Source organism: Pseudorasbora parva, chromosome 11 (genome assembly GCF_024679245.1).
Source record: "Pseudorasbora parva isolate DD20220531a chromosome 11, ASM2467924v1, whole genome shotgun sequence".
NCBI lineage: Eukaryota > Metazoa > Chordata > Actinopteri > Cypriniformes > Gobionidae > Pseudorasbora > Pseudorasbora parva.
Genome location: NC_090182.1, coordinates 28,104,334 through 28,122,761, shown reverse-complemented (window position 1 = coordinate 28,122,761; position 18,428 = coordinate 28,104,334). Strand labels below are relative to the sequence as shown.

At 37.8% G+C, this 18,428-nt stretch overlaps 1 protein-coding gene across 5 annotated transcripts in view; it reads left to right on the top strand.

Moving 5' to 3' along the window:
• Nucleotides 1-18,428, top strand: part of mtus1a (microtubule associated tumor suppressor 1a) — a 36,787-nt gene that overhangs the window by 6,742 nt on the left and 11,617 nt on the right. For 3 of the 5 annotated variants that reach the window (XM_067457720.1, XM_067457722.1, XM_067457721.1), the window contains exons 2-7: nt 1,744-3,408; nt 4,259-4,484; nt 5,278-5,427; nt 6,643-6,747; nt 7,056-7,163; nt 13,052-13,272. In XM_067457720.1, the coding sequence (XP_067313821.1) occupies nt 1,855-3,408; nt 4,259-4,484; nt 5,278-5,427; nt 6,643-6,747; nt 7,056-7,163; nt 13,052-13,272 (2,364 nt within the window). In that variant the 5' untranslated portion in view covers nt 1,744-1,854. Of the gene's footprint in view, nt 1-1,743; nt 3,409-4,258; nt 4,485-5,277; nt 5,428-6,642; nt 6,748-7,055; nt 7,164-8,840; nt 9,267-9,499; nt 9,546-13,051; nt 13,273-18,428 lie in introns of those variants that run through there. The other 2 variants (XM_067457723.1, XM_067457725.1) reach the window with 2 other exon arrangements.

The following is an 18,428-nucleotide window of genomic DNA, read 5'->3' as shown; positions in this document are numbered from 1 at the left end:
ACTGTCAGATCCAATATAGAAGGCACGGCATTGGGTTTTATTCTCAATATATCTGCAAATCCAGCATCGACCTGCAACTTGTTAACAAACAAAAAATATAAACATAAAAGTATTACACATTCCTAATATTATGAAAAGCGCAATATCTTGCCATCTTCTTCGGCATGTTTATTGCTGCTGGCTAGCGTCATCCGCATCAAGATGCGAACACGATCGTTTTCTGGGCCTGGTGTCTATAAAAGCTTTTCTTTGATTAACAATGTTTTCATCTCTGAAACTTAAAGGATATTCTTATATTACCGAGACCTTATACCGGTATATCAAAACCTCAAGGGAAAGTTGATTTCTTAATTCATCACCCCAATTCATCAAATAGTGAAATTTTTTTCAGCATTTTTTCACTCTCTTGAAATTTGAAGGGAAAATACAACTGCGGAAGTTTTGATTGTGCGTGTGTGTTGCACAGTTTGGTGTGTGTTGCACAGTTTGCACAGTCTGGTTAACTGTTTGCACTTATATCCACCGATCGGGCGGGCCAAGTAAAAAAAAAAATTACATTCCAATCAATTGCAGGTGGATGACAGATAATAAATCATTGTGTTTGTTTGATAAAGACATTTTGCGAGCCCTGTGGGCAATTCATCCCGGTTACCATTTCTCCACGCTTTCTAAACAATTCCCACATGTACTGACGGGAGTAGGGGTGTGCGATATTGACAAAAAATTATATCTCGATATATTCTGGTATTTTCTCGATAATGATAATTAGACAATATTTTGTTAAGCATGTTATTGTGCTGGTATATTGGTGCTGGTGCTGGTGATCAGCTGACTCCTAAATTTTCACAACAGTGACAGAAATCATCTTTTCCAAAAAAGTTTAAATGTATTTTTTCTTTTTATGAGCATTTTCTAACACAGAAGTGGCATTTACACAGACTGTTTAATGAGCTTAGAGGTGACAAATGAACTGCAGTTATATGCATAAATAATGTTTTGATGTTTTAAATGCATAACGTTGAATACCATTATTTGAAATGATTTAAAACATGAAAAGATACTTTTTTTTGAGAGCCTCAAAATCAGGGTAGAAAATAGCCTATTACTTATTCATTATGATGTTTTTGAATGTTAAAACCACACAAACTTCATTAGTTGACCTCAGACCACAGTATTTTTTTAAAAAAGCCAGTTCATGACACCAAGTTGTAATAATATTTCACTACTGTTTTTACTGTATTTAAATGTAGTCTTGGTAAGCAGAAGTGACTTTTCAAAAACAAAAAAAGGTGTAAATGGTTTTGTACATTCAAAGTTTTCAAAATGTTTTATAAAACACTTCAAAATTAGGTTTTCAGTTCCACTTTAAGAAGGACTAGAAGTTGATAACGTGAGTAAGCGCTTGCATTTTTAATGGAGTTTCTCTAGAAGACATAAAAAATTAAACAGGGGATCAATTTTCTCATTACTCTAAAAGTAATTGGTAGGTAGATTATGTAACATCTGCACAAAGTAGACTGCATGACGTATTGCGATCAACAACGCAACATATTGCACAAATTGTAATTGGCCAGGGTGTGTTTGTTCAGGGAAGTTAAGCATTACATCCACGATAGACAATATCCTCTCTTCAGCTACAGCACATTTTATAGCTTCACGCAGCAATCTAGACAATAGATATATTCTCTAGAATTTCTGTAGATTTAGGTTTGCTAATTTTTGTTTTTTATTTTGTTTTTTTAGGAATATTCACACAATATGCTTCAATAAATAACCCTGTGCTGAAGGACAGGAAACTACTAATACAATTATCATAGAACAAGAAGTGTTTCACAGTTTGGATGTGAAATTGCCATGGAGACCACACGTAGATCCGTGAATCTTACTTTGTCCATTGAGGACAAAAATGGAAATAACATCACCTGCCCCAGTGAGCATTCCCCTAATTCACTAAGGAGCTCTAGTAGTTTGAGTTGTGACCGTTCAGAGAGTCCTCCTGATGTAGATATGGATGACTGCCTCACTTTTCCTGCAAAAGTTGAGAATTCTTCGTTAAAGTTAGTGAAATCTAGCGGCATAATTGCTGTAGACTTTGCCCAATCAAAAATTGACAACTGGAATGAGAATATGACTGTCTTAATAGTGGACCCTCCAAAAACTGAATGCAATAGAGGCAGTGACAGGAGCTCAGAAACATCCCCTGACACTGGAGAGCGAGAGCTATCTGAAGTGGACTCCTGTGAGCCATCACGGCATGGATCCAGTGAGAACTGCTGCTCCGTGAGCTCTGGTGAGCTGGTAATAAGAAGTAACAGCTTTGTCCTGCACGAGACCGACCAGCCCCTTAGCATCTCCCTGATCAGAGAGTCCAGAACCTCTTTGGATATATCTTCAGACCTTGGTGTGGTATCGGGCATGCTACCTGATGTCTGCGAGGGCCTAACTGAGGTGCCGCAAGGAAAGCCAAAGAATCTGGGCTTGGAGTGTACCTACATCCAACCAAACAATCAGACCTTTCTCATAGATGAAAGGTCATTGAGCATTGAGAAACTTGAATGCATCACACCTGTACATTATCATGAATCTAATAAAGATGTGCAAAAGTTGGCGTTTAATACAGGTGAATCCAATCACTCAACTCCAGTGGAGGGGAAAACCTTGCTTCTTACTGCTTCTGAGGATCTAGACATCAGTGGCAATGCTCAAACCTCAACTCCAGTGCAGTCTGTGAGTAACAAAACGTTTTGCATGCCATCTTTATCTGAGTCACCTCTGAATAAAGATGAGGGGGATCCAGTGAGTCCAATGGCTCAAGATACAAGTCAGCAGCGAGACACTGCCTCTCAAAAGCCCAAAGCATCCCTGATATCAGCGAGTAAAAGCAACAAGATAGAAATAAAACGGTTTCCTAAGCCTAACTTCAGTAATATAAAGTCTAAAATTATGTCACATGCCACCAACGCCTTCAAGACACCAAAGACTTCATCAGGCTCTATCTCTCGAACTAATGAAAGCCGGACTATGGACCAGTCTACACCATCTCCTACCAAATCCACTTCAGTAACCAGCACTTCTGCCACACCAGCTCAAAGTGTAAAAAGCCCCAGTGCAGTTAAAAGAACTCGCTCCTCCGTTTGCCAAGAAAGTGGTCCAGCCTCAAAATTTCGACCTCGCCGATGGTCTGAAAGTGCTACCTCTTCCAAAACAAGTAAAGATGGGTCACAAGAGAAGAATCCACGGGTCAACAGGGGTTTGAGCCTCACCACACCACAAAAAAACACTAAAGGAGGTTCTCAGAATCAGGGTGGAAAGACCAAACCTGCAGACACACACGAGTCCACTAGGGAAGACGTGCAGGGGAATGAGTCTCTGAAGGTTCGAGGGAAGATTCAGAGAGTCAGCCTCTTGGTGAGTATGTTATGGCCAGTAACCGATAATTGGTTGATATTAATATCACATGAAGTAAAATTATAAAATCAATCCAAAATCAACATTTTTTAATAGCTACACGTGGATTTAGATAACACATCATCATAATGAATACTATAAGATGTACTAAAAGTTACCTAATTTTCACAGTGATATTGAATTTATTAATATTGTTAAATAAATGTTAGTATGTGATGGCAAAGGTAATCCGAATGTAAAAATTGTTTGAAATGAGGACCACATTTAATTTAGGCATTTATTTACATATAAAAATGAATCCATTAGAGGGACAGAAATCTGACATGAGGGTGAGTTAATGACCAAATCTTTATTTTCCCTATATTTCATCTCTTTAAATATTCAGTTTCAGCCAATTTATCTCAACTGTTTGAGATAAATTAAATATTGGCCAATAATCAAAAATCTAAACACATCTTTCTCATATTTTATGTTAGGGTTATGGCTGCCATCTTAAATAAAGCACAAATTCACGAACAAAAATCCAAAGAGAAAGTATTTACGCTGTGTGATTGCTGTTTTAATTACTGCTGCAAGAGGGCAGCAAGCTGAGTTTCTGGAAAATGTGTTCCATGTGCGCATCACATCATGTTTACAGAGCTGGAGAAGGGAATGAAAGAAAAAAAAAACTTGGCAGTGACTTCAGAATTCCCATGGGGGCTGCATTACAATAGCTGCCCATGTCTCTGGTCTGTGTGTTTCAATCCCATTCTTCAGCTCTGTTATGGCCAGCGCTGCCATGAGCGTGGCGAGCACCAGCTTAGAGCGGCATGTGTGGGAGCGAGTAGCTGAAAGAGAACTTCTCTTGCAGGCATTGTCTGCCAGGCCAGCAGCAGCCACATGTGAGTGGAGCAGATGCAGGCTTGGCCCCCAGCCATCCCCAGCCCGGACAGGAGGCGCCTGTTCTGCTCACGTTCCAGCTGCAAACCTTCGCCCGCCACTTTCGGCCTCTAAGCTCAAGCCTGTCACAGCAAAAAAAGATGGCAGCAGTACCACTGACATGCCTTCACCCAGAAGCAAACTGAGTGCATCTGATGGTAAGTGGTGCATTGTGCACTCTTTAGTCTGCTTTCTCTTTTACAGAGTGAATTGGTGCATGCTGTAGTACAGGCTTGATTGTCTTGCTAATGATCTAATGTTCAAAGTTTCAAGGAATTTTCAAAGTGTATTTCTTATTTTATTTGCACTGTATTGCCATTAGAGTGTGCATTTTGTGTTTCTGAGGAAGGAACACTTATTTTTTGACATTGCTGGGGGTTTTTTTTTTCTTCCAATTAATTAAGACAGGTCAGATCATAGACTTCTTTCAAAAATATTTAAAGGCTTTATTTATTCGATCAAAACTAACATTGTGATAATGTATATTTTAAAATGTAATTTATTCCTCTGATGGCGAAACTAAACTTCAGTATCTCATTTCACATGATCCTACAGAAACATTTCTTATTATAATTTTTTTTTCTCATTACATTGATCAAGAGTAAATGTCTTTAATTTTGATCAATGCAATCCATCAAAGTATTTATTTATTTAAAAAATAAGGTCTGCAAGACTGAAGACATTCTTTTCTAGAACCATTTCGATTTTTGGTACATATATTTACTATATTCTAGATTAAGTGTCTTGTTTGGAAGGGAAAAAACTCAATTCCTGTAACCATGGGCTTGGAACACAACATGTATTGTGTTTTTGGAGGCTTGCGTTAAAATTACCTTTTCTAATGTTTTTTTAATAGTAGTACTCTGTTTGCAGTACAAGCATCTGTATGCTTATTTGTGACACATTGTCTAAATAATAATGGATGTATTATTTGTCACTTTTACATTGCAGTTAAGCTCAAAATCCATTCAACTGAAGGTACAAGTGGAGTTTCAGGATCGCAGTCCAGACCTGCCGTGTCAGCCTCCAAACTGCCTGTGAAGCCCAAAATACAGCCCAAGAGTTTCAGCACTTCTCAGACAAGTGGACATTCAAAGCAAGGTGAGCTTTCTGTTCATCTCCATACCGCTTTTACATTGTGTAGAACATAAACCCAGATTGCCAGCCTTGTGGAGGAAGGTTTAGAAAAATAATTCTGGACAAAAATGTCAGTTTCAGACAAGATCAACCTCAAACTATCCTGCTTGACCCACATTCCTTTCTAGGTCATTGGTGCCTTAAATCCAAAGCTTGAAAATGTAATCCTTTCTTAAGGATTCAATCTACTTTATCTAGATTTTTGAAACATCTCAACTTTTGGGATGTGCTTTCAGGCTAAATATAAAGTCGTCTAAGTATTAAGTAGATTCTATGACCTGAAATCAGTTTGATCAGGAGAATCAAGAATGAAAATATAGGCCGTTTTTTCGATCTAGACAGTGATGCTCTTTTACCTTTTGCATAGTCTGTTGCTCTCATTGGTTGAGGGACATGTTGTTTGTATGGATTGTGCCACTCCGTCCCAGATGTCTGCGGGGCAGGGTTTGTTCTGCCTCAGTTCACTTGGAGAGAATGAGAAAGCAATGCGCATGAAAATAATGAGGATCTACTAATGCAAACGGATATTTTCTTGTCATTATGTTCAACACTCTATGGAAGGTCATGTCTGCACATGGAGGCACCTTAACCGAAATCCCAGAGCAAGTTTTTACTAATTCAACCTTGAATCAGCAGCAAAGTTCTTATAATCAGTGTGATCTGACTCTCTTGACATGTCTCTTTATCGGATCCTATCGCTTTTGTATTATTCCTTTGTTGTCTACCTTTCATGGAAAACCAAGTAAGTAAAGACATTACATTTGTGAGACTAACAAGGATACCTTGTTATATTAGATATATTATATATTATATTAGTGTTGCTATATTGTTAATGTTGTAACAGACGTCTTTCATTATTAAAGCTGCTGTTGGCATGGTAATTAAAAAAACAAAAACATATCAGCCCACAGCAATGGCGGCCAACCAGAGAAGGTGCAATATCAGTGAGAGATTATCTGTTTATAGGAGCTTGGTTGCTATCAAATGAGAGATGATGATAAAACCTGCTTGTCTTTTATTATTTTGATCAATATTGGTTTCCATACATGCCTCCCTAGGATATTCCATTGCAGACCATCAAACTAATTAATCTACTAAAAGTCTCTGGAAGATATATATTCGTAATATTTTGTATTATTATTATTATTATAATTATAATATTTGTTTATTTTTTATCAGACCATGCAGAACCCTCTGTGGGAACTTTTAGTAAACCTCCATCTAACAGGACCTCGTTGTTAAGAAGCAAGCTGCAATGTCCGACTAACAGGAGTGTATCGTCAGGTATGAGTAATAAATTCAAAAACATTCTGTATTTTTCAATTCTGCACCTTAGTTGAAGGGCTAATGCTCAATTCTCACAGAATCAAAAGAACAATATAAGAAAAAACAAATGCTAAAAGAGACTGAAATCTTTTTTTAGTTCCATAAAGATTTTTTTACAGTCTATTTTTAAATATTGTTTTGCTTTTTTTTTTTACTTGTTTCAACTATTTAATCTATTTGGATCTGTTTAGACTAAAGAGAATGGTTATGTTTGTTTAGAGTCGAATTTACTATGACTTAAATCTTTCTTATTTTCACTACTGTAGGAGCAGGATGCAGAAACACATCCTCATCAAGTTCAGTGAGGCCTTCAAGCAGTCCTCTGAAAGCCCCTACCACCGCCCGACCCGTGAGACCTGCTGCTACGCCTACAGGTAAGACCCAATTTATAATGAACTTGGAAGTGAACTGTACAATTACACCACGTCATAAAAAGATTTTAAAATACCTATACTTAATATTTGAATTCATTATTTAGATTATTTAAGAGTTTATTTAACAGACTGTCCTAGAATTAGCTCTGGAGCTCGATTTCATCTGCTGTCAATGGGCAGGAATAAAAGAACATGGAACATATGGCATAAGTAACAATTACATATTATTTTAGGTTTCAGATATATTCCTTCTCTAATTGAAATAAATTCTGTTCATATACTGCATCTTGTCTGTGAACTGTGAGCGGGATGTCAGCTGGTTTGCTCTGTCTTAACAATGCGGGAATATTTTACTACAGCCAAGTTCATAACACTGTCTCTGTCTTGTCTCAGTTAGTCTTTCCCAGTTTGGCACATGTAATGCCTGATTTATTACCACCCTGAAGTACTGTAATTAAGAATAGACATTGCATTCCTTTCAGGGATTAAGTCTTGGGTGTATGCATGAAACAGAATTTCAGAGATTACCTTTCTGGCAAGCCAACTGCCTCAAAGTCAGTGAGCCATTAATGCCATTACATTTATCTATGAGGATATGTTTAGTTCCAAAGGAAGTTTACAATAAATACTGCTATCGTACTACACATGTGGACCGAATCACTTTTAATTAATTTACCCTAAATATACTATATTGAAAAATGATTCAGGCAACACATTAGTCAGAGTATACCTAATATAAATTTTGATAATACAAATTATATATCATGGTTTTCATTTACTTGTCATCTAAACATTTATGATGTTTTTTGTGGGTTACACAGCATATATGTTTTTCCCATTCATTTTCAGTGTGGAGTGTAAACACCATGAGAGGTTTTATTTATTTTTTTCTAATTTGCTGTTTTAGAACAACTGAATCAAGCCCAGTATTTTTTGTGTGTGTGTTTGGATGGTTAATGTAGAAAAAGCCACACACAAAATGAGGGTTAAATTAGAGAAAAATGCAAATATAGAGCCATTTTCACTTGTTGTTCTCAGACTTATGGACCCCTCATGTTCTCGAATTTGTGAATTTTGTTACAAATCCAAGTGAAAGCTGATATTGCTTGAACAGATTCCATGAATTCAGCCTTTTGTATTTGGACTACAGCCTGAGCTGTGCAGACATGCATTGTCTGCTGCCGTCAGCCCCTCATAAACATAATTGCATTTCAAACATAATTTTATGTTTTCTGTGGGTTGCACACTGTTTTTTTTTTTTCAATTCTTGCTGGCATCAAAGGCTTGTGTTAGACAGTTTCTGTGGTTGCTTGGCACTGGCCTCTTTGCGACCGCAAATAAATCTGCTCCCTTGCCTTGTTAGGGCTCTTATTATGGAGGTTTAAATGGAATTTACACCTCAGTACAAATAACACATTTTGGTTCATTTAATTTTTTTATTATTGTTGTTATTTTTTAAAGCTAACCCGCAACTTTTCTTGGTTAGGTGATATACTCAGGGTGCATTTCTTGTCAAACATCTTGCTGTTACTTTCTCTCCTGCCATTTTTAACCCTCCCCCATATGTGAATGAAGGAGAGCCAGTGAGAGCTAGCCCACCCACCCACTCCTGCCCTGCAGTTTTCTCCTCCCTTCCCTTCTCTCTCTCCTTCCTTCCGTTCACCCAGCATCCTGCACTTCCTCAGCACCCAGCAGAGAGCGAGAGATGCTGAGCGTCAGTAGACGAGAGCTTAAAACGGTGGATTAATGCTTTTTGCCATACCTCATTTGTCTCAGGGCGCAGGGGCTCATACCCCTCTTTAATCCAGGCTGCTAAAGTGTTATGGGGAGAGACAATCTTTTCTTCCCGCTCCCTTCATCACATTCTTTGCTGTTTGTTTGGTAGATTTTATTTTTTTTTTTTGCTTTTAGCATCATGTTTGCGCATTGAGACTCTTTGTTTTTGACTATAAAGAGTTCTCTTTCCATTTTTTTTTTCTGGCAAGATGTTTTTCTCCCCCAAATTCTCTCTGTCCAACATCCATGTGAGGCTGACAGCGAAGGGATTGCTCAGGAACCTCCAGCTGCTGTCAGGATGCAAGAGCACTGTGGTGTTTCAGGCAGGTCTGTTCCAGAAAACGTTCTGTTGTTGTGGCTTTCCCTTCATTCTGCACAGACGTTTCCGAGTGATCCGCGTAGCTCTCAAGGTGCCGTCTTTGCTCGGGGTGTTTATACTATCTTTAGACTGACTGTCTCTGCCAAAGAGTATTTGATATGTGAACATGGCCAGTAGGCATCTACTTGCCAACCACAGATAGAGCCCGGGATTGTTTTTGCAAAAAAACATGTATATTTGTGCTGCAATTTGGGTTATGGTGATCACCTACCAAGTCGGTAGATTCAGTAAGTTAATTTTTACCTTATTTATCCTTTCAAGCGAGTTGGTTCACGGGTCTAGAAACCATAATTTACCTGTTTTTCTAATTTACCTGTTTTAAATGCTCAAAGGTTATTTTGGGCTACAGACTTTAGGTTGAATGTAAACTGTTTGACAAGCTAAATTCCCACAGAAGAGCATGTTTATGGCAGAAACTCTCCTTTTTATAGTGACTGGCCAAATAAGGGCTACGGAACGACTAATTATTTCATGTCCGTATTCTCACAGAGGACTATATTTAATCTCAATAAGTAATTGGGTAAGGTTTCACCTGTTGAAATATCTTTCCAAAAATAAATGTATATTATCAGCTTGCAGTTGCACTAATTTAATGATTGATGAAGTTTGTTTTGCATGTCACCTTTGATATGACTCAGTCTTTCCATAATCCACATCAATGATTTTTATATTGCACAGACATAATTATTGTACAACAATTTTACGTTTCTACTTATAATCAGATTATTCTTGTTTTAACTTGGCAATCTGAGTCTGCAGACTGTTTAGGCCTTAGTTTGGGTATTTTTTTGCCAAGCACTATTTTAAAAGGGAAACAATCCACTCTCAATTCTTAAATATTATCAGTGGTATTGAAATAATGGACGAGGAATTCACAAATCTCATAGTTGTGTAAACTGACATCACATCATAAACTATGATTGTTTACTTAAATCCTGCATCTTTATCAAGTTTTTAAAAGAGTCCACTTGACTTATATGGCTTATAAAGAGTACATACCTTCTCAACAGTGTTTAAATAATTTAGGTGAATTTCTAATTTAGATTTCATTTTAGTATGTGTTAGTATGTGTATGCTGGAGCTGTATCACTGGGTTTATGGGAGTCAAGAGTGTTCCCGGGATAACAGAAAGCAACATTTACAAGTGCCAAAATGGCATTTATTGTTTGAATTTCGTAATAAAAGTGTCAGAATCTGAGAGCTGAGATAATCAAGACTAATTAACTGCACTGTATTACAATTTGGATAATCAAGTGTGGCTTAACCATGTTTTAGGAAAAAGTGATTGATCACTTAATCTCATGTGGGGTTTATATCCAAAAATCTAATACCTGCTTTGATTGGAGATGAGTAACTGAGGCCATCTCAACAAAAGAGAGCAACATTGTAAATAAGGTTTTCTGCACACTTCCCCTTTTTGCTATTGGCTGGCTAAACAAGTCCCACCCTCAAGCTATTTATTGAGTCAATGTTGCCATGTTAGGCTGATCCAAAAAAAAAAAAAAACGGATCAATTGTTTTAACACCATCTGTTAACAAAAGCGTTTTTCTGTAAACTCTTTTTTTCAAGGGAACCTACACATTTGCTTCATTATAGTTGACTGGGAAAGGGAAATATTTTAACATTTGAAAAATAACAAAAGCTTACACACTTGAACTAAACCAGATGTGTGTGAACAATAGTGGCCTCTGGTGACCGCTGATGGAATTACAAAAATAAGTGACTACATTGAGAACTGTCCATTCTCCATGTACCCCTGACCTAAAGTGACTTGGTTACATTCTCTTTCAGTGTACATTAACTAGCCTGAAAATGGTGCAACTTTAAATTAGATATTTTAGTGTTTTAAAGTATATACGGTTGCAGGGTTGGATAGAATTGTGTGTGCATGTGTGTTTTGCTGCATATTTTAGATTATTGAATTAAATGTAACGTTCAGTGCTTGCCCTTTCATATTCGTGCATTTTGTTCTTAACATGAGTTGACCAGCAGAGGGAGCCACACAAATGTTTACCTAGCAATGACACCTTATGGTTTGAATTATACTGCATTTCTAATGTGTTGGCTAACATGTTTTCTAATGTGCCACACCAAGCTGACGACCTACATTTTTGCCTTTTTTAAAAAGCTCTGCTATTTTTTTAGAAAAACACAAAAACAAACTAAAATGCATAACTTTATTTGGACTTCTATGTAGGCTATTGATTCCCAATTTTAAAAAGGTTTCCAGTTTTTAAACTCTGTTTAATATGTACCACATAAAAGTTTCTGAAAAGCCTGTCTGGATTGCATTTCATTAGCTAGTACAAGCTAGCTTTTAATCAGGACTATAATGTTTCAAGTTCCTTCAATCCATGTGTTAAGCTCAACAGCTCTATTTATTTTATGGGTGGGTACATTGAACTAACAGACCAGGAACTGTTTGCCACTGTCTTGAATGTGTAACAGGATGCTGGATAGGAAGAACATTCTTATATACTGTATGCATTCTGAATCTATAGTCAAAGATCTATTTCAGCAGTCAAACAGCATTCTAGACAATGTCATTTATTGACATTTGGATCAAGTTCCTGAGGTGGTTGGCATCCAAAATGGTCAATGTTTCCACTCTTATTTCCCAGTTCCACATATTGTGACTTGGAATGCTATCTTAAAGGACTATTGCGCATCCCAGCTTGCACTAATTTAGTAGCTAAAAATGAATAAAAAATGAATATTCATATGGCTTGTCTTTTATGGTGATTTAAAAGTTGTAAAAATGTATGCAATGTGGATGAATATGCATTGCCCGAATTAATGTGATTAAATGGTCTTCATTTCAAGTGTTTTGTTTTTGCATTTAGTCATGGTATAAAATGCTTAAAATAACAGATAATGAATTTTCCTCACTGAAAGTGTTTCAAATGTTCTCCCTCCTTTTTTCCACTTGTAAAAAACAGTACTTAAATAGTTCGGGCCACAGGTTTGACAAATTTGGTGTTTTACTTATTCACATTGTTCAGTTGTCTTATATAACTCATCATGTATACATATGTACATATTTAAACAAATATATATTAGACATGGCTTTGCATATGTAAACTTTGAGCTGTAAATCGGTTGTCACTGAAGTGACATTAGAGGAGAAAGACCTCATAAAGTTTGTGCTCCCACCCCTGCCTTATTAAAGCTGGTATTTCAGAAATGTCCAAGGCAGCTCACACTGAGCTGTTATGTAATAACTCAGCTAGGACAAACTGGATTAACAACATAAAGTCTAGGTGTTGGTATAAGAGGAAAAATATATAAATATATATATAAAAAAGCTTTATGTAACTCCCAAGGGTTTTACGGCTTTATATAGTGCCATTTATAAGTTGGCGGCTAACTTCAGGTACCCTTCCTCTAGTAGTGAGGACACTTTGTTAGATGGGTTTGTGCCCTGATTATGTCCTGGTGTTATATTTATGAGCTGATGTAAATGTAACCACAGTGTCATAGCCCTGCTAAAATAAGAGGCCTCTGATGGCTGAATTCACAGAAGGGAAGATGTTATTTGGTGATGGAGTGAGCTGTTGCCTCATTCAGGATTGCGTTTTGTGGATAGCTGGTCCTATCTGCTGTGTGGATCATCTTTGGGATTTAAATGAACAGACATCTCTGTGACATATTTGATCTATGAATCTTGAGGAGAACCTTGGTGGAAAATAATGCTGAATGTTGTCACAGCACTAAATGTGTGTTCTCTTACAGTTGACAAGAACAAGTCAAGGACAAGTTCCAGCAACCAGCAGCCCTCGACAAATGGACAACCGGATCTGGTACCTCCAGAGAGTAAGACCAGAAATGTGGAGTACTACAAGGCCTTGTGTGAGAAGAAGAACCAGACCATCCGACAGCTGGAGAACACACTCCTATCCAACAACCGAAGATTTGAGGCTTTTGCTGTGGTCATAAAGCATCTATATGCTGGGGTGAGTATTATGAGATTTATAACGCTTATGCTGATGTGTCATTCTGCTATACAGCAGACATGAATAATACATGAAGACGGTGTCTTCAGTCAGTTGTGATGATCAGTTACCAAGTTAAGGTCCGATTTCTTCAGTTAGGGTTATATATCTTGGTCTGATGGCCCAAAACGTATTGTATTGGTTTGTAGTCGTATTGCATGTGTTTGCAGTCAGGTAGTGTTGTGCTACTCATTAGTGTTATTTGTTTGTTTTTATGATGTTCTTTTAACAGTTTACCCCTTTGACAGCCCCTTTTAATGAACTAGCTAAGATCCACATGTACAAAAAAATTCAAATTAATTCCGTATGTGATGTTTTTTAAATAACTAAGCTTTGCCGGTCTTTGCAGTTAATTCTATTGGTATATCACTATTATAATTATTTTATTAATGAATTTATAATAAAACACACATACACAGGCATAACATTATGACTGGTGAAATAAATAACACTGGTTTTCTCTTTATCGTGGCACCTGTTAGTGGGTGGGATATATTAGGCAGCAAGTGAACATTTTGTCCTCAAAGTTGATGTTAGAAGCAGGAAAAATGGGCAAGTATAAGAATTTGAGTGAGCTTGACAAGGGCCAACTTGTGATGGCTAGATGATGATTGTGATGGTCAAAGCATCTCCAAAACTCCATCTCTTGTGGGGTGTTCCCGGTCTGCAATGAATTTGACAGGTACCACCTACCTAAGCATTGTTGCAGACCATGTACATGATAATGTGCCCTGCCACAAAAGCAAAAATGGTTCAGGAATTATTTCAGGAGCACAATAACGAGTTTGAAGTGTTGTTACCATCAGTTCATTTATACAGTTCATCTGGAAAGTATTCACAGCGCTTCACTTTTTCCACATTTTATGTTACAGCTTTATTCCAAAATGGATTACATTAATTATTTGTTTCCCTCAATTCTACAAACAATACCTTGTAATGACAATGTAAAAGAAGTTTGTTTGAAATCTTTGCAAATTTATTACAAACAGAAAAATCACATGTATTGTCTTAAATACATGTCCTAAAGTATTCACAGCCTTTGCCATGACACTCAAATTTGAGCGCAGGTGAATCCTGTTTCCATCTTCCTTGAGATGTTTCTACAACTTGATTGGAGTCCACCTGTGGTAAATTCAGTTGATTCCACATGATTTGGAAAGGCACACACCTTTCTTTATAAGGTCCCACAATTAACAGTGCATGTCAGAGCACAAACCCAGACATGAAGTCCAAGGAATTGTCTGAAGACCTCTGAGAGGATTGTATCGATTCACAGATCTGGGGAAGGGTACAGTAACATTTCTGCAGCATTGAAGGTCCCAATGAGCACAGTGGCCTCCATCATCTGTAAATGGAAGAAATTTCATACCACCAGGACTCATCCTAGATCTGGTGCCTGGTTGATCGGGGAAGAAGGGCCTTAGTCAGGGAGGTGACCAAAAACCTGATGGTCACTCTTACAGAGCTCCAGCATTTCTCTGTGGAGAGAGGAGAACCTTCCAGAAGAACAACCATCTCTGCAGCACTCCACCAATCAGGCCTGTATTGTAGAGTGGCCACTCCTCAGTAAAAGGCACTTGACAGCCCATCTGGAGTTTGCCAAAAGGCACCTTAAGGACTTTCAGATCACAAGAAATAAAATTCTGTGGTCTGAGAAGGCATAGATTGAACTCTTTGGCCTTAATGGCAAGTGTCATGTCTGGAGGAATCCAGGCACCGCTCATCAGCTGGCCAATACCATTCCTACAGTGAAGCATGGTGGTGGCAGCATCATGCTGTGGGGATGTTTTTCAGCGGAAGGAACTGGAAGGCTAGTTAGGATCAAGGGAAAGATGAATGCAGCAATGTACAGAGACATCCTTGACGAAAACCTGCTCAGGTGCGCTCTGGACCTTAAACTGGGGCAAAGGTTCATCTTCCAACAAGTCCACAACCCTGAGCACACAGCCAAGATAACAAAGAAGTGGCTACTAAGAGTAAGTGGCTCTTGAGTAAGAGCCCAAACTTGATCACGATTGAACATTTTTGGAGACATCTGAAAATGACTGTGGACTGACGCTCCCCATCCAACATGATGGAGCTTGAGAGGTCCTGCAAAGAAGAATGGGAGAAACTGCCCAAAAATAGGTGTGTCAAGCTTGTAGCATCATATTTAAAAAAAACTCGAGGTTGTAATTGATGCCAACGGTGCTTCAACAAAGTATTGAGCAAAGGCTGTGAATACTTATGTACATGGGATTTTTATTTATAATTTTTTTTTATATAAATTTGAAAAGTTTTAAAACAAACTTCTTTCACATTATCATTATAGGGTATTGTTTGAAGAATTGAGGAAAAAGTATGAATTTAATCCATTTTGAAATATAAGGCCTTGATTACACAGAACGCGTTTTTCAGCCTTTTTTCATTGACCTTTTTTCATTTAAAAAAGATGACATCAGGCGCTTTTCTGTTTAGAGTTTATTTTTATTTAATTTTTTCAAACTTCATGCGCTCCGGACGCTCCTTCAAAAACACGAGATGCAGCAGGCGGTTAAAACACGAGGCACCCGGGGCATATAAGCAGCACGCATAACGCTCTCTGCCGACAGAAATCTTTTTTTTTCTTTCTTTTTTTTAAGTTCTGTGGGATCTAAGGCTCTAACATAAAAAAATGTGAAAAAAGTGAAGCGCTGTGAATACTTTCCGGATGAACTGTATATTATATTATTATCCACTATTGATCGCCACTTTTTTGTTATTGCCATTTTAATCAGCTTGTCCGGTTGGACAAGTAAAATTCTCTTTCACTTGCACTTTAAAATTGATGTTGATCCCTTATTTATTTCCACCCATCATAGACGTATTGGTCTCTCCTGACTCTGGACCGATTAGAGCTTACTAATTTTAGAACTGTCCTTGACAAAATGTTTTTTTTTTTGTTTTTTTTTTTGTTTTTTTAGCTGAAGCTGATTAATTCTACTCTGGAGTGCATGTTGGCTGATTCTGCAGAATCTGGATAAAGACCCATTTTAGCTAAAAGGCACTACCATAATTAAGCTGTGGGATTTATACAATAAGTCCATAAAAGGGGTATATACTTTTAAAACTAAAAAAAAGAATAAATAATAACAAATAAAATAACAATAGGGTTTTAGCTCTCCGTGCTTGAACCCCTAAAAAGCATGTCTAGGAACTATACAGGTCCTTCTCAAAATTAGCATATGTGATAAAAGTTCATACATTTTTATCATTACATTATAGAAAAATAAACTTTCATATATTTTAGATTCATTGCGCTCCAACTGAAATATTTCACTTCTTTTATTGTTTTAATACTGATGATTTTGGCATACAGCTCATGAAAACCCCAAATCTCAAAAAAAATTAGCATATTTTATCCGACCAATAAAAGAAAAGTGTTTTTAATACAAAAAAGTCAACCTTTCAAATATTTATGTTCAGTTATGCACTCAATACTTGGTCGGGAATCCTTTTGCAGAAATGACTGCTTCAATGCGGCGTGGCATGGAGGTGATCAGTCTGTGGCACTGCTGAGGTGTTATGGAGGCCCAGGAGTCTTCGATAGCGGCCTTAAGCTCACCCAGAGTGTTGGGTCGTGCGTCTCTCAACTTTCTCTTCACAATATCCCACAGATTCTCTATGGGGTTCAGGTCAGGAAAGTTGGCAGGCCAATTGAGCACAGTAATACCATGGTCAGTAAACCATTTACCAGTGGTTTTGGCACTGTGAGCAGGTGCCAGGTCGTGCTGAAAAACCAAATCTTCATCTCCATAAAGCTTTTCAGCAGATGGAAGCATGAAGTGCTCCAAAATCTCCTGATAGCTTGCTGCATTGACCCTGCCCTTGATAAAACACAGTGGACCAACACCAGCAGCTGACATGGCACCCCAGACCATCACTGACTGTGGGTACTTGACACTGGACTTCAGGCGTTTGGCATTTCCTTCTCCCCAGTCTTCCTCCAGACTCTGGCACCTTGATTTCCGAATTTCATGCAAAATTTGCTTTCATCCGAAGAAAAGTACTTTGACCACTGAGCAACAGTCCAGTGCTGCTTCTCTGTAGCCCAAAGTGGCTTGACCTGGGGAATGCGGCACCTGTAGCCCATTTCCTGCACACGCCTGTGCACGGTGGCTCTGGATGTTTCTACTCCAGACTCAGTCCACTACTTCCGCAGGTCCCCCAAGGTCTGGAATCGGTCCTTCTCCACAATCTTCCTTAGGGTCCGGTCACCTCTTCTCGCTGTGCAGCGTTTTTTGCCACACTTTTTCCTTCCCACAGACTTCCCACTGAGGTGTCTTGATACAGCACTCTGGGAACAGCCTATTCGTTCAGAAATTTCTTTCTGTGTCTTACCCTCTCACTTGAGGGTGTCAATAAGGCCCTCTGGACAGGGTCGGGTCGGCAGTCTTACCCATGATTGCGGTTTTGAGTAATGAACCAGGCTGGGAGTTTTTAAAAGCCTCAGGAATCTTTTGCAGGTGTTTAGAGTTAATTAGTTGATTCAGATGATTAGGTTAATAGCTCGTTTAGAGAACCTTTTCATATGCTAATTTTTTAGATGGGAATTTTGGGTTTTCATGAGCTGTATGCCAAAATCATCAGTATTAAAACAAAAGACCTGAAATATTTCAGATTGTGTGCAATGAATCTAAAATATATGAAAGTTTAATTTTTATCATTATTATGGAAAGTAATTAACTTCATCACAATATGCTAATTAATTTTTCGAGAAGGACCTGTAGATCTTGAACAAGACATTTATATTTGTTTACTCTTAAGGTCCTAGGTTCACATTTTTAGAGTCCAAGTTTTTTTGGGTTTGCTGGAAATTAGAGAGAAAACATTTGACTAATTCTGTATGTTTCAACCTTTTATTATTCTCTTGAAATCAAATAGGGTATCTACTCTAACTGGCATTCATTTTAGCATTCGTTGTTCTATGTTTCCCCTCACGTTTATTTTGCTTTTACTTTTGCTTTCCTTTAGTTTGAGGGGTCACTGTTGAACATAAGTGAGGTTTAATTTCAGCTTGTGTTCAATGGAGAATATAAATTTCTATATCGATTTTAAACAGATAAAAGAGTGAAATCTTCATCTCTCTTTATGGTTAC